Source organism: Cavia porcellus, unplaced genomic scaffold (genome assembly GCF_034190915.1).
Source record: "Cavia porcellus strain 051 isolate PalLab524CR breed Dunkin Hartley unplaced genomic scaffold, mCavPor4.1 scaffold_22, whole genome shotgun sequence".
Lineage (NCBI taxonomy): Eukaryota > Metazoa > Chordata > Mammalia > Rodentia > Caviidae > Cavia > Cavia porcellus.
In genome coordinates, this window is record NW_026947505.1 from 20,797,716 (window position 1) to 20,818,585 (window position 20,870).

Here is a 20,870-nt window from a genome sequence, read left to right on the forward strand (position 1 = left end):
CCAACCACGGTGTAGCGGGTGGGTCAGGCACCTGAGTTCTATTAACACAATTTCCCCTGGTGAGGCTATGAGTGCAAAGCGGGCTTCCCCATGCACTCATGACTGGTTCTCCCGGCCTGCTCTGGCTATAGGTCCTGAAGGCAATGGTGGCCAGCGGGCTTGTAGGGGTGGGCCAGCTGCTGCTTCTCCTGGCCCGCACTGGTTACCCCGGGAGAGTCCTGATGGCAGCCTGCATGCGCCAGGTCGGCTTCCTTGTTTTCTTCATGAGGCAGGGTTTTGTTATGTATAGTCCAGGGTTGTCTTTCCCTCACTGCGGAGACTAGGCTGGCCTCAAACTTGTGACAGTCCCCCGCTCTCAGCTTCCACTCTCAGCCACTACACCCAGATCCCCATCCCTTTTTATGTTCTATTTGAGACAGTGTCTTGTGAGACTGAGACTTGGTTTCATTTTGCCTCAGCCACTCTCAGTGCTGAGACTGAGTGCTGTTTTTAATGATTGAGTCCTTTTATTTTCTTTTTCCTATCCAGACAGACAACTCTAGGGCAGATTCTTCAGTAGGGCTGGGGCAGAGCTCAGTGATAGAGCACATGCTTATGGTTGAAATCTTTGCTCCCATTGCCAGCCCTCCTCCTCTTCTACAGGGGACTGATGTGTCCAAAATGATGGGAGGGAGGTTTACAAAGCATGCATATGGATAAAAGGTCACCATAGCTAATTTGAACTGGTGAGCAGTGGACCTTCCTTCCCAGAAGCGTGTTCCTTTTATTTCCACCTGGGACTGGAGATTGAACCCAGGGCTTTTGCACTGAGCTAGAAACTCATCTCTATTTTCAGTTTTTATTTTGAGACAGGATCTCACTAAATCATTATGTTGCTTTGGTGGAACGGAATGCACTATCCTCCTGCTTCAGCCTGCTGGCATGTGCACTGTGCCTGCCTCTATTATTTTGTGGTCTCTGATCTGTCACTTCACCCCTTTCCCTGCCACCCAGGCTGAGGGTTTTTTAAAAATTTATTTAATGTACCTAACAGCCTTCTCTTTCAAGTGCTAAGCCAGGATCTGTATCTCACTCACCATGCTGGGAACAAGAGCCTAATCGCCCTTGTGGGTATCTCCAAATCCGGGCAGGTCATGGGAAGTGCGTTTAGGCTGGAGAAAGCACACCTGCACTGACACAGTGCAAATAAAGAGGGACAGGACAGTGGGCTGTTTGGAGCTGTAGGCACTCCTTTGTTCCCTTGCAAACATCTCTGGGGAAAGTCAGGGGTAAACCAGGCACAGTAGACTTTGAAAACCCACTACACGTAAATTGTGGTTCCAGACTCCAGGCCTGTAGCCTGGCTGCTACAAGGTGGTCAACACTGCCCTCTTCAGTTCAGAAGCTCAGGAATCTGCACAAGGACTTCTACACTTGAAAGAGGCAGCAGGAGAGAGATTGGACTGATGCATTATCTAACAATAGTGGGGGACTGTAAAAATAAAATGAGCCATCCTTATGGCCCTGGAATAGCTTATCAAGGAGAAAACACATACATTTTAAATCTGGATGTTGTCAGTAGGGATTTTTCTATTCTTGCATTTTAACATCTTTTCTTCTGCAGTTTACATAAATTGCATTTGGGTTCTTTGTTTTTATTTTTGAAGCAGGGGCTCACCATGTATTCCAGACTGGCCCTGAACTCACTATGGAGCCTGGGCTGACCTGGAACAGGTGGTGATTTTTCCACCTCAGCCTTCCAAGTTCTGGGATTACAAGTGTGCACCACCATGCCTGGTGGATTACTTTTGTTAAGTTTTTTTTGTACCGGGAATAGAACTCACGACTGTGCACTTGGCAGGGCAGGTGCTTATGCTGCTGAGCTAAATCACAGCATTTTTTTTTTTTTTTTTTTTTTTTTTGTGCGGAGAATTGAACTCACAACCTCGCACTTGCAAGGCAGGCGCTTGCACCGCTGAGCTAAATGCCAGACCCGGATTACTTTTGAAATTGACAAGAATTGGAATAAGTAGTTTTAGTCTTTGGAAAACAATGAAGAAGCCGGGTGTGGTGGTGTACACCTGTAATCCCAGCACTTGGGAGGCTGAGGCAGGAGAATTGTTTGCAAGCTGGAGACCAGCCTGGGCTACAAAGGGAGCCTGAGGACAGCCTGAACCGCATAGTGAGACCCCGTGCCAAAAAAGACCCCCCCAAAATTAATTAAATAAATTAAAAATTTTTAAAAAAAAGCTTTTTTTTTTTTTTTGCTGTGGATGTCAACTGATAAAGTAGCCTTTGCAGGTGTAGGGGGGTAGGTGAGCACACCTGAGAATGGAGATTTGAGAAAAACGGGCATGTGTGGGGTAGGTGGTACAGCTAATGACTGCAAGAATGTATGCTCAGAGCTCCATTTAACCTTCTGCACCTGGATCTGGTCTCTTGAGGCTCTGTGTGTGCTGAGCTGAAGGAGCTCTGCACTTACTGTGCTGAGTTCCTAAGTGTGAAATACCTAGTTTAAATCTATATTATAGTGTAAATGTGAGGCAAAGATTTAATAGCCTTCTCTTAAATTATGTAAGGTAGATGTCATCCCCTCACCTTTAACTGCAGTTGTGTGTGTGTGTGTGTGTGTGTGTGTGTGTGTTTTAATTCACACTCACTGAAAGCTGTGCTCGTTAGCATTTTGCCTCATTCACTGCCACCACCAATGCATTGAAAATAAAACAAACAGCAGAACCGGGATTTTTTCTGTTTCGTGTAGGCACAGGATTTCCTCAGCCAAGGAAGTGTAAGTTGTATATGCATCATGGTCCTTTATATTTCTCCTTCTACCCTTTCTTCTCCTTCTCTTCTTAAGAATAGGGATATTCCCCTCATAATGGAAATATAGTTATGTCAATAAACACTTTAGTTTTGGTACGTATTCCAGTAATGTTCTGTGTAGCATTTCCCCCTCTGTTTTGCAAGGTCTAACCTGGCTTCAGGTGGTACTCATGGCCACGTGTCCTTAGCGCTCATTGATACGGCTGAAGCATGTATTTTCCCACTTGCATCTGTTTCTGATTTTGTGTTGTGTCCCGATTCAGTATAGGCCATTTGTTCTGGTTTGTTTGGGTTGTTGTTTCTTTGTTTTTGGAGAAACGGGGTCTTGCCCTGTCACCTGGATGTCCTCAAATCACTCTTACAATACAGCAGACCTGATGTATCCTTTTCAGGCTTTTAAATATAATGTGCAGCTGTCCCTGAAAAGTTGACATTTGGATCTCTGCACGAAAGTTCCTCCCTTTCTTACTGTTACTAGATACAGATGCCTGTGCACTCTTCACCCCCCACTTAGCACGTGGGTTTTTGTTTCATGCAGCCTTTCTCTAGATGAGTGTGAGTTGAGGGGCAGGTGGTCTTTGCATCACTGTGAGTGCAAGGGCAGGTTTCATGAATTCCTCCCTAAGAAAGACTAGAACCATAAGGAAACTCCACTTTTCACACTAAAGTAGAATTCGAATTGTTTTGCACTTGAAACAGAGCAATTTCCCCACCACAGTGTGGACATTAACATTGAAGTATTTGTTTTTGCCTTAAGTGGCACTTACCAAAACTATAAAAAGTTAAAAGAATGTTTATGCTTTGAATGTATAGAATTGACTTTCCTTGCAAAAACCCCTGTCTCGTGTGCTTCTCTTGACTATTTCCACACCTTTCTTGCTATGGTTCATTTGCTGCATGTAGTGATCTCATCACTGCATCATTGTCACCCAGCCATTGGTCACCGTCAGTGACCTGTTGTACTTCAGTGAGTTTGGACATGTGTGTGGTGGTGGTGAGTTTTCACTACCTTAAAATGTCTTCTGTCAGTTCATTCTCTTCTCCCCAAGCCCTGCTCTTTTTACTGTCTCCATAGTTTTGCTTTGTCTAGGATGTCACAGAACTGGGATCACATCTCCTCGACTGGCATCTTTTCACTTAGCAATATGTGTGTTAGGTTCTGCTATGTCTTTATGGCCATTTCTTTCTAGTGCTGACTGCCTGCACTGTTTACCCACTTGCTTGCTGAAGGACTCCTTGGTTACTTCCAGAGTTTTGGCAGTAATGAAAAAACTGATCAATAGCCACATACTGTGTTTTATGGGCACATAACATCTCAGCTTGTTAGATGCCTGATCACCGGATGATAAAATATGTTTAGTGTAAGAGACGGTCACAGTGCTTCCTGAGTGACACTGGCTTTGCATTCTCCAGAATGACCACATGTGAAGTGGACCAGTGGGAGGGGTGGCTCTGTGACTGCACGTGAAGCTCGAGGAGCAAGTCCAGTGTCCACACATTCCTTACACTTAAGAACTTCAAGCTCTTAGAGCCAAGCCAAAGCCACCCGCAGATTTCTGCCACCCTTTGACTCTTCCCGTGCTCAGTGGGATTCAGAGCCGCCCTGGTGTGAGAAGCTGAGCGTGCAGGTTGTGGCTTCTGAGTCCAGTGTAGCTAGCCTGGCTTTGACACCAGGGCTAGTTTTGGCAGGAGTGTGTCTGAAATACCCATGGTGGTGCCTGAGCGCCCCACACCATTGGAGCATCTCGCACCACCCGGGCGTTGCAGCGCGAGCAGCGTTCGTTGGTGGAGTAGGGGTTGGAGGTGTCCAGCTTCTGTGACGCGTGGCGACCCCACCGCGCCTGTCCCGCCATGGGGCTGCAGGGAGAGACCGCGGGCACCGCGCGTTATGATCTGGTGGAGGAGCCTCTGCGGTGAGTAGCGCCCTCCCGCGGTCTCCAGCCTCATCACCACCTCGCCTTGGAAAACGGGGTTGCAGCGAGGAGGGAGGAAGGAACAGGGCCCAGGATGGCATCGGCACCCGAGGTATGGCGCCCACTGCATCCCGGCCCCTGCATATGAAGCTGGCACCGGTGCCAAACCTTCCTGCGGCATAGCTGCAGGCCACAGTGACCCAGAGGGAGCTGACAGCACTTACTGTTACAAGGGAGGTACAGGTTGGGAGAGAGGGCAGACTGTGGGGCCTGGTGAGGTGGCGCATGCCTTGTAATCCCAATGTGCCTGAGAGGCTGAGCCAGGAGGATCACAAAGTTGGAGCTCAGCTGGGGCAACTTAGTGTGAGACCCTGTCTGGTACCAGGGATCGAATTTAGGATTTCGCGCTTGCATAGCAGGCGCTTATGCCGCTGAGCTATATCCCCAACCCAAGACCCTATCTTTAGACATAGAAAGGGCTGGAGATGTAGCTCAGTGTGAAGATCCTAGGTGCCATCCAGGGTGGGGGGAAGGCATGGAGAGCTGGGCATATAGTAGGTGGCAAAAGATCTAGGTGGAGCACAGGCCCGACAGGAGTGTCAGTGGAGGCTGCAGAGAGGACAAGGCACTGAGAGAATGGGTTTCCAGGCGGGTTGCAGCCAGGTGTAGGGGCAGCATGCGGAGGTGTGGGAGGACCAGCGGTGCTCAGGTACAAATTAAACAGCTCCACGTTAGGCAGTTTAGGGTTGTCTTCCAGGTCCTTAGATGTTTGACGGTGTAATGACATATTAGAGGCTGGATTTTGGAGAGCAGGGCCTCCCTGTACGGCCGGTCTGTAGTTTGGCCGATGTCTCACTAGTGCGCCTGTGCAAAGGCACCTCCGGTGCCCAGTGTTCTGCCATTGGAGCAATCAGCATTACTTAAGTCAAAAGAGAGCACAGAGGAGTTGTCCAGTTATGATTTACAAATTTCCTAAGTACCCTTAAAACAAGCGAAAAATGTTACAAGCAAATGTCTATTGCCAAACTAGCAGTAAACTGCCAACGGGCAGCTATTTATCATCTTTCTTCCCTAGTTTGTCTGGTTATGTTGTTGAGACAGGGCCTGCTATGTAGCCTGCCCAGGCTGGTCTCAAGTTTTCAGTGATCATTCTGCCTCTGCCTCCTGAGGGCTGGGATTATAGGCGTGCTGTGCATCACCACACCTGGCTGTTTATCTGGTTTTAACTCTATGTAGTACAGTCCTTTGAGAATTAAAAAAGGGAAAATATTTCACATTGAAACAGTTTGAGGACATGAAGGAACATAGTGAGGTATGAATAACACCTACCATACCCCCCCCCCAAATACCTGCTTTTTTTTTTTTTTTTTTTTTTTTTTTTTGGTGCGGAGGATCAAACTTGCACTTGCCAGGCAGGTGCTTATGCCACTGAACTAAATCCCCAGTCTTACCTGCATTTCTTTCTTTATTTCTTTTTTTTTTTTTTTGTCTTTTTCATCAGTACCAGGGATCGAACTCACAACTGCCTGCTTGCAAGGCCAGCCCCTTTACCTGCATTTCTTAATTCCACAGAGATTAATGAGTTCTTGTAATCTCAGGCTTATGGCAGAATATTATTGGAATTTGCGTTTTCCTCTGATAGTTTCCATGACATCATTACCTTTTTATAAAAGGTCACATCTTGTGTTGCATTTAAATGTTTGCAAAATTATCTCTTGTGACTATACTTTTATAACAGGAAATCTTACAGAAACAGTTCATGAAGATGCACTTAGGTTAACAAGCTCACCATAGTGTTAATTTATAATAGGAATAAATGGAACACTTAAAGCATATCTTATTTCAGAAGATTGTACATACGTTAAGAAATAGGAAGAGCTAGATATATTACTGTATGTAAAATGTAGAAAAAAGGTTAAAGATACTTGGCAGTCTAATGTCTGAATTTTTTGTTTTTAGTATTTGCTTCAATAATAAGGAAAACTAATTTTCTTAGTTTGTAAAGTTTCAGATTAGTCACACAGTGTATTTCATACTAATTTTGTTTTGTATTTTATTGTATTTTACTTTTTATTTTCTTGGCACCAAACTCATGACCTAGCACTTGCCAGGCAGGCGCTTATGCTGCTGAACTAAATCCCTGGCTTTTTAAAACTTTTTATTTATTTATTTATTTTTTGGTACTGGGGATCGAATTCACAACCTTGTACTTACCAGACAAGTGCTTGAACCACTGAGCTAAATCCCCAGCCTTTTTTTTTTTTTTTTTTTTTTTTGGTCTTCTTGAGACAGGTCTCCCTATGCAGTTTAGGCTGGCCTTGTGCTTACTTTGTAGTCCAAAGTGGTCTTGAACTTACAGCAGTCTTCCTGCCTCAGCCTCCTGAGTGCTGGGATTACAAGCATGCACTACCACACCTGACTGAAACATGGGTTTTTCCTTTTTTAATTCAATGTGTTGTAACTCATCAATGTCATGACTTTTATGCTTCAAGTTTGGCAAGGAGTCTTTTCAAGCAGGCCCTTTGTTCTGTCACCTTCCCTCACCAGATTTGGAATATCTCTCTCACAAAATGTTCTTTGTATTCTCGACAACCAAGCCTGGGATTTCTGCAAGGACCTGGTCCCTGTGGTCCTACTGAGATAAGACTAGGAATTGTCATATATGTTCTGTCTTACATTTATATTCCTTTCATGCTTTTTAAAGTGGAAGTTACTTGATAGATTCTAGTCGAAACCACATGTGTGTGATTCCATCATTACAACAGAAAATAGCTTTGTGGTTAATCCACCCTTAGTGATAACTACTTATGGGTAAATTTATTTTTTACTTTTGAGTTTTGTTAACTTTCCTTGAACAGAGGGAAAAAAAAGTGGAGCAGTACCTTTGAACCTGAATTTTAAAAGTTTGTTTGGGTCTGGGTATGGTGGCACATGCTTGTAATCAATCCTAGCACTTGGGGGGCTTGAGGTTGGAAGATCACTTGGAGTTTGAAGCCAGCCTGGGCTACAAAGTGAGTTCAAGGACCGCTGGCATTGCATAGCCCTGTCTCAGAAGGACTAAATAAATATTAGATAGTTGATTTGGAATAAGCAGACGTTACCCAGTTTTGAAGTTGCATAAATACCCTTAAGAGCCTCTCCACCTTGTCCTGGAATTAGCTGTTGTTAACCAGAGTATTGGTCATGGTTTAAAATATACTTGCGCTTTGGGAACTGTTCTCACTTTTCTTTCTTCCTGCTTTTGTTAACAGTTGGACAGAGGGAGCCTGAAGATGTGAGTAAGAAAGACTTGGATAACGACACAGCTGCTAACTCTGTGATTGTTGAGGACATCACAAAGGATAAACAGGAGGAAATGCCTGAGATGATCGAACAGATTCCTTCTTCAGAAAGCCACTCAGAAAAAATGACACGACCTACTGAGGCTAATGATGTTGGAGAGCCCCACGCGGAGGAGACGGAAGAGGCAGCAGCCAGAGAGGGTGAAGGGAAACAGTCTGTCGAGAAGGCGGAAGACACCCTGAAGCACCAGCAAAGTGACACAGAAATTCCTCTCACAGCCGAGTCTGGTCAAGCAGCAGCAGAAGGCAAAGATGAAGCAGAAACAACCCAAGAAAAGGAGGCTCCCAAGCCTCCAGAGTCTCCCACCAGCCCGATCGCCAGTGAGACTACATCGACCTTCAAGAAATTCTTCACCCAAGGATGGGCTGGTTGGCGAAAAAAGACCAGTTTTAGAAAGCCAAAGGAGGATGAACTGGAAACTTCTGAGAAGAAAAAGGAACAAGAGCCAGTAAAGGCAGACACGGAGGAAAATGAGAAGGCAGAAGATGCCTCTGAGCAGCCCCCAGCTTCTGAGCAGCTCCAGAAGCCCGGGGAAGGTGCGGACGAGGCCAGATTATCAGCTGACTACGAGAAGGTGGAGCTGCCTTTGGAAGATCAAGTCGATGGTGTGCAGGGCCCTCCTGCAGAGAAATGTGCTCCATTGGCAACAGAAGTATTTGATGAAAAAATAGAAACCCACCACGAAGTTGTTGCTGAAGTCCACGTCAGCAGTACAGAGAAGAAAGCAGAGGAACAAGAAGCAGATGTGGGAGAAGTAGAAGTGTTGTCATCTGAAAAACTGCTGGAAACAAATGCTCAGGAAGCTCAGGAAGCAGAACTCGCCGAGGCACTGGAAAAGACCAAAGAAGTTCCTGCCTCTGGAGGGGACCACGCCCGGCCAACAGAGCTGAGTACGGAAGAAAAGGTGTTACCCAAACACCCTGAGAGCATCGTGAGTGAGGTGGCCTTGCTGTCATCACAAGACAGAGTCAAGGTGCAGGGAAGCCCCTTGAAAAAACTGTTCTCCAGCACTGGCTTAAAGAAGCTGTCTGGGAAGAAGCCGAAGGGGAAGCGAGGAGGAGGCGGAGGGGGAGATGAAGAGGCAGGGGAGAACAATCAGGGTGCGGCAGAGTCTCCGGATAGTGCGGATGAGCAGAAGGGCGAGAGCTCTGCCTCGTCCCCAGAAGAACCTGAGGAGATCACGTGTCTGGAGAAAGGGGTTCCAGAGGGGCACCTAGAAGGCGAGGCTGAAGAAGGAGCTACTTCTGATGGAGAGAAAAAGCGAGAAGGCGTTACTCCCTGGGCATCTTTCAAAAAGATGGTGACACCCAAGAAGCGTGTGCGAAGGCCTTCTGAAAGTGATAAGGAAGACGAGCTGGACAAGTTGGACAAGGTCAAGAGTGCCACCTTGTCTTCTACGGAGAGTGCGGCCTCTGAAATGCAAGAAGAAATCAAAGGCGCTGGGGAAGAGCCGAAGCCCGAGGAGCCGAAGCGCAAAGTGGACACTTCGGTGTCTTGGGAGGCATTGATTTGTGTGGGGTCATCCAAGAAAAGAGCAAGGAAAGCATCCTCCTCTGATGAGGAGGGAGGACCAAAAATGATGGCAGGGGATGGCCACAAAACAGAGGAGACTGCCAGAGACAAAGAAGCCAGAACCGACTCTGTCCCTGCTGGCACCCAGGAGCCAGATCAAGTGCAAGGAAGCTCCTCCCCTGAGCCTGCAGGCAGCCCCTCTGAAGGGGAGGGTGTGTCCACCTGGGAGTCATTTAAAAGATTGGTGACCCCAAGGAAAAAACCCAAGTCAAAACAGGAAGAGAAAAACGAAGACACCTGTGTGGAGCATTCAGCTTTAGATGTTGAACCTGGGAAGGAAGAATCTTGGGTTTCAATTAAGAAGTTTATCCCTGGACGGCGGAAGAAAAGGTCAGACGGGAAACAAGACCAGGCCGCTGCTGGAGACACAGGGCCCGCAGAAGGCAACGAGGAGGACTCCGATGTCCCGTCTGTCGTGCCTCTGTCCGAGTATGACGCTGTGGAAAGGGAGAAGATGGAAGCTCAGCGAGCGCCCCCAAGCGAAGCAGAGTCCGTGTCCGAAGAGCTCAGCAAGAATCTGGCTCCTTGTGCGGCAGTGGCTGCTGCCGATGGGATAAGGGCAGTTACTAATGTGGAAGAACGGTCTCCTTCATGGATATCTGCCTCCGTGACGGAGCCTCTTGAACAAGCGCAAGATGAAGCCACACCAGTAACTGGGGAGATGGCTGAAAGTGAAGTCACTGCTGAAGAAACCGCTGTGGCCACCGAGACTGTGTCCGAGGGCAGGGAGGTCCCCGATGACACCATCACTAGTGAAGTGGGATTAACTCCTGAGGCTGTGACTGCTGCAGAAACCACAGAGATGGTGTCTGCAGTCTCGCAGCTAACTGACTCCCCGAACACCACGGAGGAAGCCACTCCCGTGCAGGAGGTGGAAGGCGGTGGGCCAGATGCCGAAGAGCAGGAGCGGCAGACTCAGGCTGTCTTACAGGCAGTTGCAGAAAAAGTAAAAGAGAAGTCACGGCTGCCTGACAGCATTGGGGCTGAAGGTGTGACTCTGCTGACTGTGCAGAGAGCAGAACCCAAAGCCCTAGAGAAAGTGGAGGAGGCAGAAGACTCTGTAGCACCAGGGCCGAAGGAAGAGATGGATGCAGCGATGAGAGTAACAGTACAAGAAACTAAAACTGAGCATTTTACACTAGGACAGGTAGCAGCCCAGGCTGCCCCTGAGAGCTCTGAGGAAGGTCCTCAAGTCATGGCGAGTGTACCCAGAGGGCTGGTAACCATGGGCCAATCTGAGCCCTTAGCTGAGGTGCAGGCCTCTGAGCAGCCTCTTCTCCCTGACTCAGCAGATACCCTGACAGACAGCGAGACCAACGGAAGCACCCCTGTGGCAGATGTTGAGGTGCTAGAGAAAATGCAGCAAGATGAGGTCATGGTCGGGCAAGAGGACAGTGCAGCTGTGTCTGGTCCCCAGTCACAGGTTGCAGAGGCAGCTCCTGCTCAGAAAGCAGGACCTTCCGCACCACCTGCATTTCAATCCCAGGAAAAATGTAAAGAACAATTAAAGCCTGAAGGAGTTCTAGAACATGTGGATCAAGAGCTGTCAGTGGAGGCTGCACCCATACTGTCCAAGACTGAGGTGATTGAAGAGGCCCGCCAGCTTGCTGATGGGGAACACGAAGACAGACCTACACAGGTAGCCAGTCAGGAAAAGACCCCTGAGGTTCCCCTTCGAGGTGAATTAATTGAAGGAGCAGAATTTCAGCAGATCGGTACCACAGAACTCCAGAGTCCAGGCCCCGAAGAGGGAGAGAGGGTAGCTCAGGTAGAAAAGGAGAAAACGGATGCAAAGGCAGTACAAGGCAGGGAAGAGGAAGAAGAAGCTGAGCCAAAATCAATCGAAGGGCTCGGCCAGAAACTAGTCCAGTTGGCTGACGTGCTCATCACAGACCAGGAGAAGGAACCAAGCGATTTACAAGGGAGCTGTTCTCCTCCACCTCCAGGTCAAGAGGAGAAGACTACATGCCAAGGTCAGAGCCCTGAGGTCTCAGTGACTGTCACAGCTGCTGTAGTGGAGGAGGAGGGGTTAGGAGAAACTGGCCAGATTTCAGAAACCTCTGATGCTTCAGAGCCTGCAGGTGCACGTTTAGAACCAGCAGAGGGGTCCTCTGGAAAGGATGCTCTAGCTGTGGGGCCTGAGCCTCAGGCAGAATCAGAACCAGTAATAACGCTGGCCACTCCTGAGAAAGACTTGCTTTCGGGCCTGGGGGGAGAGGAAAGCGCATTTCAGAAACAGAAAGGGGACAGAGAGGAAGGACAGATTTGCTCTCTCGAAGCCGCAGTGAGCCCAGCAGCAGAGGGCAGTCCCAAGGCTGAAAGTCAGATCTTAGAGCTCGAGACTGAGAGCAGTAAATTAGTGCAAAACATAATCCAGACAGCCGTGGACCAGTTTGCCCGGACCGAGGAAGCAGCAGTGTCTGAAGCGTTTCCATGTGACACAGTGATGGAGGCCTCCCAAGTGCCAGCCGACAGCCAGGGCGTCAGACAGAAACCTGTGGGAGAAGTCAGAGCACAGCAGATGACTGTGCAGGATCAGACTCTGACCGTCACCACCCCCCCTGAGTCCAAGCTCCCCACTGATGCACCCGAGCTTTCTGACATTGCCAAAGACGTGAATGGAACTTCAGAAAAGACCCTGACAGTTGAGGTTGGAAGTTTTGGTGTACATGAGCAACATTTGGAAGAGGTGTTGCCCCCAGGCACTGCAGAGGGCGATGACAGCTGTGCCAAGTCAGGAGAAAGAATAGACAAGTTGCCGCTTGACTCCAAAGATGACCAGAAGGGGGACGTCACTCAGGAACTGGAGGATCCAAATGCAGCCCTGGCAGACACCGAGGCTCTGGGTGGCGGCACCAAGGAGTCCCCAGACACCAACGGACCAAAACTAACAGAGGAGGAAGCAGGAGCTCAGGGAGCAAAGGTGTACCGGGAGTCGGAGAAGAGCATCAAACCCCAAGTGGAGGAGGAGCAGCAGAAACCGGAGGGGGAGCTGGCAGAACCCTGAGGCCTTGTGTGAGTACTTTCCTTTCCTTCCGAGCATTTCCCCCTTCTGTGCCATTAGGTGGAAAATTGGTATAAAGGAACGTCAGCAATTTAAACGAGTGATATTTGGATAATCTTCAGTTGGGAAAGTAGTTATCAACTAGAAAAAGTGATCTAGAGTAGTTTCCTTTTTTCCCTTTATTGAAATACCACTTTAGTCTTACTGGTGTCATGAAAAAAATGGCTTCATTTTAGGTCTCATGTAAAAGGGGTGTGTGTGTTTGGCTCAAGGCATAAGAAATACAGTAATACAGTGTGCTTGCTCTTCATAGTATTGACTAAAAAAATATAAGCAGTCAGAAGGAGGTTTATATCAAAAATTCGATTTATAATACTTTGAAGAGAGGTTTCCCAGGAATATTGAGAAGTATTTTTTGAATTGTCCGATGCATATGAGCCTGACAAGAAGCATTATTACAGTTACAAGTTTTGTGATAGCAGGGTGTAATATAACATGGACTCTCATTTCCTCTTTTTTTTTTTTTTTTTTTCTAATTTTTTTTTAACTCTTTGGGGATATTTTGTTTGTATTTGGAGACGGGGTCTCTCTGTGTAGTACAGGCTGGCCTCGAGTTCATTGTAGCCTGCCTGCCTCAGTCTCCCAAGTTCGGGAGGCATGCACCACTGTACTGGCAATGGCCACTGTGTCCTTTTGATGGCCTTAAATTGTGTTGTTGAGGGGCTGGGGATTTAGCTCAGCAGCATAAGAGCCTGCCTTGCAAGCAGGCAGTCATGAGTTCAATCCCCGGTACCAATAAAAAGGAAAAAGACAAAAAAAAAAATTGTGTTGATTGGATTTCTGGTTAGCTGCAGTTCAACTATACAACTATTCTGTTGTTAATAACCGATAGAACAAAAGGAGATTTTATTTACTCTGCTTCTTCCTTCTACAGTTCATGCCGTGTATATTTGCAAGACCAGAATGTGAAGACAAGTCATGAAAGAATATGCTGCTGCTGAAACTCGAAACCAATATTTAGAACTTTGAGAACCAGAGAGCGGGCCCACCTACTGATCTCACGTCCAGTGCTCCCCAACAATCCTGAGGCTTCATCAGGAGCTATAGTCGTCTAACATTGCCTTTTTTTTCAAGACTTTACTTTCCCTTGATTCCATATGATCTTTCTGAATTGAGGTCCTAAATTCTTGACCTGGAACTGGAGTTGGCAAAACTTTCTCAAACTGGAGTGTCGTTCTTCATGTATTTATATGTATTTTGAGTAATCCTCTTTATCTATTGTATATTTTTTCATAGTGTTTAACTACGGGCATATGCAGCATAGTACTTACCTTTCTTTACCACACAGTATGTGACAGGGCGTGCAGCTGTGATAGGCCCCGGGAAGTTTAAAGCCTCAGTTAATACCTGTGAAAAACAGCTTCCAAGCAATAGCATTCCTGGTGAGAAGGTACAGTTCTTACTCTAAAAAATTCACTAAAGCTTAGGTCCATGCTTAGTGTAGTACTCAGAAACTGACCACTTTCCTATTATGCACAGTGAGCTAAAAATAAAAAACATTTTGAAACACTCAGAATGTTCCACTGTTACTGTGAATTTTTTCTTTTAGTCCAGTGAAGTTGGAAGGAAGTTTCTTTTTCACTAGCAGATGAGTCTTGCTAAGTCTTTCCTCCTAACTGTTACATGGTGGTTTGGACAGATTAGTGCGTTCAACTCTGGGGCAGCATAGTGAAGTGTTTTTCATGTTACATAGAAAAGAACTGCCTAGTGTAAGTTTTTGATTCTGCTCTTATATGCTGGACCGCATTCGCTCACAGAATGAAGCAAGTCCCTTTCTTTACCAATGGTATTTTGATAGATACTGGATTGAGTCTGTGTCATACTTGTGCCCTTTCTTTTAAGACCAATGTTGGGTTATGTCATTTGGATAAACTGTGATTTAACAACTGATTTAAATAAAAAACATGCTTTCACTTAGGTTTGCTGGTTTTATTAGGTACTAGGAAGTGAGGACTTAATGTCTATTGTATTAGAGTAGATAACGATGGACTGGGATGGCCAATATGAAACTTCCTAATGTAGACACTCTGCAAATTGAGAACCCAGTTACTTTATTCTGGGTTGAGTCCGATTTTCAGTTGAGAGGAAGCCATGGGACAGATGCGTTTTCAAAGTGAATCGCCAGCTTTTCAGATACTTTGAGTACAGTTCTACATGTGGTAATTCCTGAAAAAGTCAGTTTTCCCTGATTATATTTCTGGTTTCAAATAACGTGTCTAGAAAGAAAGTTTTAAGAAGGTTTAATAGTAAACATTCTTTGCGAAGATAACATGATCTTGGAAAAAACCTTTAAGTGTCCATGTGATGAATCTGCTAAAAATTAAAGGATTATGTCACACAATTGTTACTCAAAAACCAGGTAGTCTACCATAAAGTTACACGTATTTCACAAAGAGAACTGGCCTGGTAAAGCTTAAGTTTGATTTAACCTCAGTACTCCAGCTTGAGAATTTAAAATACAATTGCCAGTTAATGACTGTTACAAGCATGATATTCAAAAAAGCCTATTTTTAGTGGGAAAAAACTTGTTATTAAAATTCAAAGTAGTTTCCCTTATGTTACCAAACCTGTCTACATCAATAATTGGCCAAGCTAATAAAATGCCACGTGATACCAGTGAGTGATCTTGTAGTCAGAAAACTGAATTTAACATTCTTCCAGAAGTTATTTATTTTAAAATTACCTAATAGCCACCTTGTGTAAGTATTAAATGTTGAAATACTGAAGGTGTGGTGACGCACGCCCTTTGTAATGCCAGCTATTCCAGAGGCTGAGGGAGGACTATCTCAGAAAGGGCTGCAGAGGACCCCTAGGTTCAATTGTTTTCAAAAACTTACCAGATTTAAGCTCCCCCCTGCTTTGGAACATGAGAAACCCAACTGCTGAGTCAGTTTCTGAAGATCAGTAAGTATTTGGAGATGACGACAAATGTAAGACATTCATACCAACTAACTTATTCCCTGTGACAGGAATAGCGCTCTGCTTTGAACAGATTAAATGTGCAATTGTCCCCTCTTGTTGCCACCTATCTCCAAGGGGCTAGTCCTCATGGTGGCCTTTCCAGCTGCTTCATGGCTGTGCTCTCTGTACCTGACGTGCCCTGGGTCGCTTCCATACAAGCTGAACATCTAGACCTGTTCAGTCGTGGTGTTTCATTAAGAACGACACCAACAGTAGCCTGAAAACGCAATTCTATTTTGTAATTCTAAAGCTGCTGTTAATTTATGAGCATAATCAAATGTAAACTACAGACGTCGGAGCAAAGTGCCTCAATTTTGCAATTTTTGGCATTACTGTGGAACCCTGTACAATAGAAAGCAATGCTGCGAGACTTGTAAACTCTTGTTACTTCTTGTACTTGAGGAATACAAATGTTCTCCCTCAGGTTATTTTGCTTACTGGTACCCATGAGTTGCCTCTCTGTACATAGATCCTTGGTTCCAATATTTTCCTTTGATGTTTGGAACTGCGGATAGTCAGGGGCTGGAGATTTTAGCTTTCAATGTAAGCTTCAAGCCTAGCAGTTACCTCTACTCCAAGATAATATTTGATTCCTCGTGCTGTTTGGGGCCAATTTTCATTAAATAAAATACAGTGTAATTAAATGCCATGGGTTTCCTCTAATTTCACAGTTTTGCTCCTCTCTTCTCTGTTGTGATATTCACGTAAGTTCCGAGCCTTCCTTTGTGACGTCCACAGCAACACGGAGAATGGAAATGAATGTGTCTCGGATGTGGGTGAACACACAAAAATCTGTTAGTGCTCTTAGCTGGCGCCATAGACACATGTCGATTTTGGATAGCCCAGCCAAACAAACAAGCAAAAACCAAAACCCACAGTTGCAGACTCCAAGTCCACGTTCCTCTGTGATGGGTCTGCTGAGCACACGCCCCACACAGGGCTCACACACAGATGTAGGGTCCCCTGCCTGTCGCTGGAATTGAGAAACCTGAGTTCTAACTTTACATCTGCCAAAGCTTAGCCCTGTCGGGTGATAATGCTGGCTCTGGCCCGCTGACCGTGGGGAGAGCGTAGCGAGTGGTGAAAGATTCTCACAACTTTAAAAACCGATCTTATTCCGGTAACCTCTGCGCTGTGGTAGCTAAACCTGACAGGCATCGTTACCAGCGCGTGCTACAGTGATGAGTGATGTTCCCCTGCCTTCTCATATTTCTTCACATCTTCACCACACTGAAAGTGTGAAGATTGGCATGTGCCTAGAGTCCTGGCACTCTGGAGGGTAAGGCAGGACCATGCGTCGTAAATTTGAGTTATGCCTGGGCAAAGACCCTGGCTTAAAAAAAAATGGGGGTGTAGGTCAGTGTGAAAGCCTTGGGTTGTCCCCAGTCCCAAAGGTAAGTGTGAGCAGAATCAGGAAGTTTTACATGTGACCTCTTCGGGCCTTTCTACAGCCCTGCTGTGGAGGTCAGAAGTGGAGGAATGTATCCGAAATGACAAAATGTGTTCTCACACGGTACTGAGGAATAAACCCCCGCACCAACTCCCAACCCTCTGCTTTTCTAACAATTCCAAATAAACCTGGTATAATTAATGAATACAAAAGCAACACAAGTCTAATTTAAAAACCATACTGTGAGTTGGATGTGGTGATGCACACTTGCAATCCCAGCACCCTAGAAGGCTGAGGTAGGAGGATGGCAAGTTTCAGCTTAATCCAGGCAATTTAGTGGCTGAACGAGACTGTCTCAAAAACCAGACTCGAAATGAAGGTAGCTCGGTGTGAAGGATGGTATTCAGTCCCCAGGGATGCAGAAATACAACTGCCTTGTGCTTGATTTTACCTGCTGTTCCGTGGCTTCCCTGGAAGAGCAGAGGAGGTTGTCTTCAGAATTTGAAGCTTGACCTACAGAACTGGGGTTTTTCTTAAGACTTGCCAGGAACAATACCATAGGGGCGGTCAGGGCATTCCAAGAAGCATGGCGCCATGCTTCTGCCCTAAAGTTTTAGGTGGGTTGGGCTGTGACAGTGCCCCTCCCTTGGCTTCTGCAGGTCACAATTGCTAGTTTGGGTACCACAGTGGTTACTGATGTGTCACAAGCTGAGACAACAGAAAGTCTGACTCCTGCAAGAAGAGCCCTACATAAGTAGGAGTTTATTTCTGAAATGTCAATAGTATCTAACCTGCAGGAACTGGAATGAAAGCTGAGACGGCTTGCTGTGAAAATTAATCCATGCAAGAGCTGGTAGGACAGAGTGAAGTGAGGTTTGTCTGAAGAGCCCTAGGGGAGATTAAGAGCTCTTAGGGAACAGACTCAATAGTGCACAATACCTGATGATCTGTCCTGGGGACAGTGTAGGGTGGATGATGTTTGTAGCCCTAGATATGGAATCACTTGCTGATATGGGGTTTCGGGAGTTGATAATTTGGGAAATGCTCCAGCTTTTTTTTCCAGTATTGGAAATGCACCAAGGACCTTTGCATTACACTGTATCCCCAGCTCTTTTAAATTTTTATTTTGGTAAATTGCCCAGCTGGGCTTAAGCTTGTGATCCTCTTGTCTCAGCCTCAGAGAGATTCAGGTATGAGTTGCAAACACTCAATTTTAGATGCCTGTGAAGTATCCAAAGGTAAGTGCCAAAATTGGCCGTGGAATACATGGGTCTTATAAAGGAGAATGTGAGACAGACATATGGATGCCCTCACTATTCATGAGACACATTAGGGGAAAAAAACAAGGCACTACACAGATCCTTGCAACATTTCCTAACATCTCAAATTTTGGTCCGTGACTGAAAAAGACAAGGCTGTGGGATTCAGTCAACCCTTCTCGGCTAAGTCCTCTTCAGAAAGTCTAAGTACATCATTTCCTCATGGCTGTCTTGAATATTTTGGTAGGTTCAGAGTAATAGTTTTGCTCTTCCTTAAAAGCTTTTCTTTCTTTCCTCCTTGTCCGGTTGCCTCTAGCATTGGCAGCTGGCTAACTTCTCCCAGCCAGGAAGGGACAGCGATGGAGGAGGCCTCTTCCCAGCCAGTCTCTCCCAGTGACCCCAGTCCTCGTAATTTAGGCTCTTGGTTCTTGCTTCCAACCTTTGTCTGCTTTGGGGTATCTGTCTAACTGAAAGGAGAAAAGAATAAAAACTTTACAGAAAAAATATAATAAAAAATCTAGGATTTCCTAAGCAGCACAGTGGTTCAGAAGGGTTCCTGGGAGAGCTGTACTCTGCAGCTGTGTGATTGGTTGGTTGGTTGGTTGGATGACTGAATGATGGTACTGGGGACTAACTCCAGGGCCTTTACACTAAGCTACATCTGCACCTTGGGTTTTTTTTTTTTTTTTTTTGCTGTTATTTTTGTTTTTTTACAATTATGAGATAGGGTCTCACTAAGTTGCTGTGTTATCCAAGGCTGGGCTTGAACTTGTGATTCTCCTGCCTCAGTCTCCCAGAGTCCTGGGATTACAATTTGGACAGAGAAGTTGTACGATCCTAGCTAATAAATTACTTATTGCCACTTCATTTCTTCATCTGGATCCCTGCTGAGGATGGCATAGGTGGCCTCTGGAAATGATTTAAGGTGTTCATGTTTTCCAAATTCTTAGTCTGAGTTCTTCTTATTCTGCGCTCACAGACTACGAGGAAATTTAGTGAGAGTAGGGAGGTTTAACGTCAGTGCCAGAGCCTTTTGACCGTGTGCCTCTAGAGGCCAGTGCACACATGTTGCACACTTTGCTACACAGGAAGATGTATGCTAGGAATTGGCATGATCCCTCTTTGCCCCTTGATTAGCTCCTCTGGGTTTTATCATTCAGAGCTACCAGTAAAACCAAGAAAGTACGGTATTATTGTAGTAGAATCACACAGTAATGCCATGGCTCGAAGCAGGGCCTCTAGCACCAGCACATGGGGGAACCTGTTTAGAAATTCTTGGGCCTGTGTGGGGTGGTGGTACATACTATAATCTCAGCACTCAAGAGGCTGAGGCAGGAGGATTGCTGTGAGTTCAAGGCTAACCTGGGCCATATAGTGAATTCCCGGCCAGCTTTAACTACACAGCGAGACCCTGTCTCAAAAAAAAAATTTTTTTTTTCTTCCCAGGTCTTATCCCATCTCTCAGAATCAGACCCTCCAGGATCAGGGCTGGTGGTTTGTTGATCAAACTCTCCAGATTCTCTGGCACATAAGTTCGAAGACCACCAAGGTATGGGGGCTGGGGATTTAGCTCAGCAGCATAAGCGCCTGCCTTGCAAGCGTGTGGTGTGGTCATTGAGTTCGATCCCTGGTATCGGTTAAAAGAAAAAAAAGGCTTTCAGTCAATGCCTCATTAGCCAAATCTGGGAGAGGATAACATGTGACAATGTTTCCCCATCCCCTGCCTCATAGAAATGCTTGCATATTTGAGATCATTTTTCCTTTGTAATTTGAACAAATTTAGGTCTAAAGCCAAACACATACACAAAAGTAGCTCAGATGGTTTTTACACCTTGATACGTGCTTTCTTTTTTCTTAAGAATGACACATAGGTTTGTCATGCTGGGTATGGTGACACATGGCTAAAATTTGAGCTACTCAGGAGGCTGAGGCAGCGGGATCCCAAGTTGGAGGTCAGACCAGAAAACTTGGTTAGATTCTGTGTCAGAATAGAAAGGGCTGGAGATGTGGTTGAGCAGCAGAATACTTGGCTAGCATACAAAGGGCCCGAGTTCAATCCCCAGTCCAAAAAAAGCATATACTTAGTGTTGGTCAAACTTGATACATTGGGTGTTAAGCAGAAAAAGCGTGTTTTTTTTTTTAATGAGAAAGTCACATGGGATTTGAATCCTGGCTGTCTCTATTTGGTAGCTTAATCTCAGGAAAGTTACTTAGCAGCTGGGCATGGTGGGGCACGCCTACAGTTCCAGCATGTGGGAAGCTGAGGCAAGAGGATCACTTCGAGTTCAAAGCCAGCCTGGACTACTTAATGAAACTTTGTCCCAAAAAACAAACAAACAAAAAACCAAAAAGTTACTTAATACTTCTGGGCCTCAGTTTTTCCATCTAAGAAATGGGAGACGGTATCTGACAGAATTAAGAGTTGTAAACGCAAGTATCAGGTAGGCAGACACCCAATCCACCCACCAGGCTCTGTTCATTCAGACTTCCAGTTGACAATGGTTCTTTAAAAAGTGTCATCTTTATAGCCAGGAAATTTTAGCAGGACCCTTATTTATTAGCCATTT

General features: G+C 45.9%; 1 protein-coding gene across 3 annotated transcripts in view; it reads left to right on the plus strand.

The window, feature by feature from the left end:
- The window catches only part of Akap12 (A-kinase anchoring protein 12), an 87,645-nt gene extending 71,347 nt beyond the window's left edge, over positions 1–16,298 (plus strand). For 2 of the 3 annotated variants that reach the window (XM_003468480.5, XM_063232908.1), the window contains 2 exons: positions 7,967–12,644; positions 13,568–16,298. In XM_003468480.5, the coding sequence (XP_003468528.1) occupies positions 7,967–12,636 (4,670 nt within the window). In that variant the 3' untranslated portion in view covers positions 12,637–12,644; positions 13,568–16,298. Of the gene's footprint in view, positions 1–4,576; positions 4,716–7,966; positions 12,645–13,567 lie in introns of those variants that run through there. The other variant, XM_063232909.1, reaches the window with a different exon arrangement.
- The last annotated feature ends 4,572 nt before the right edge of the window (positions 16,299–20,870 follow it).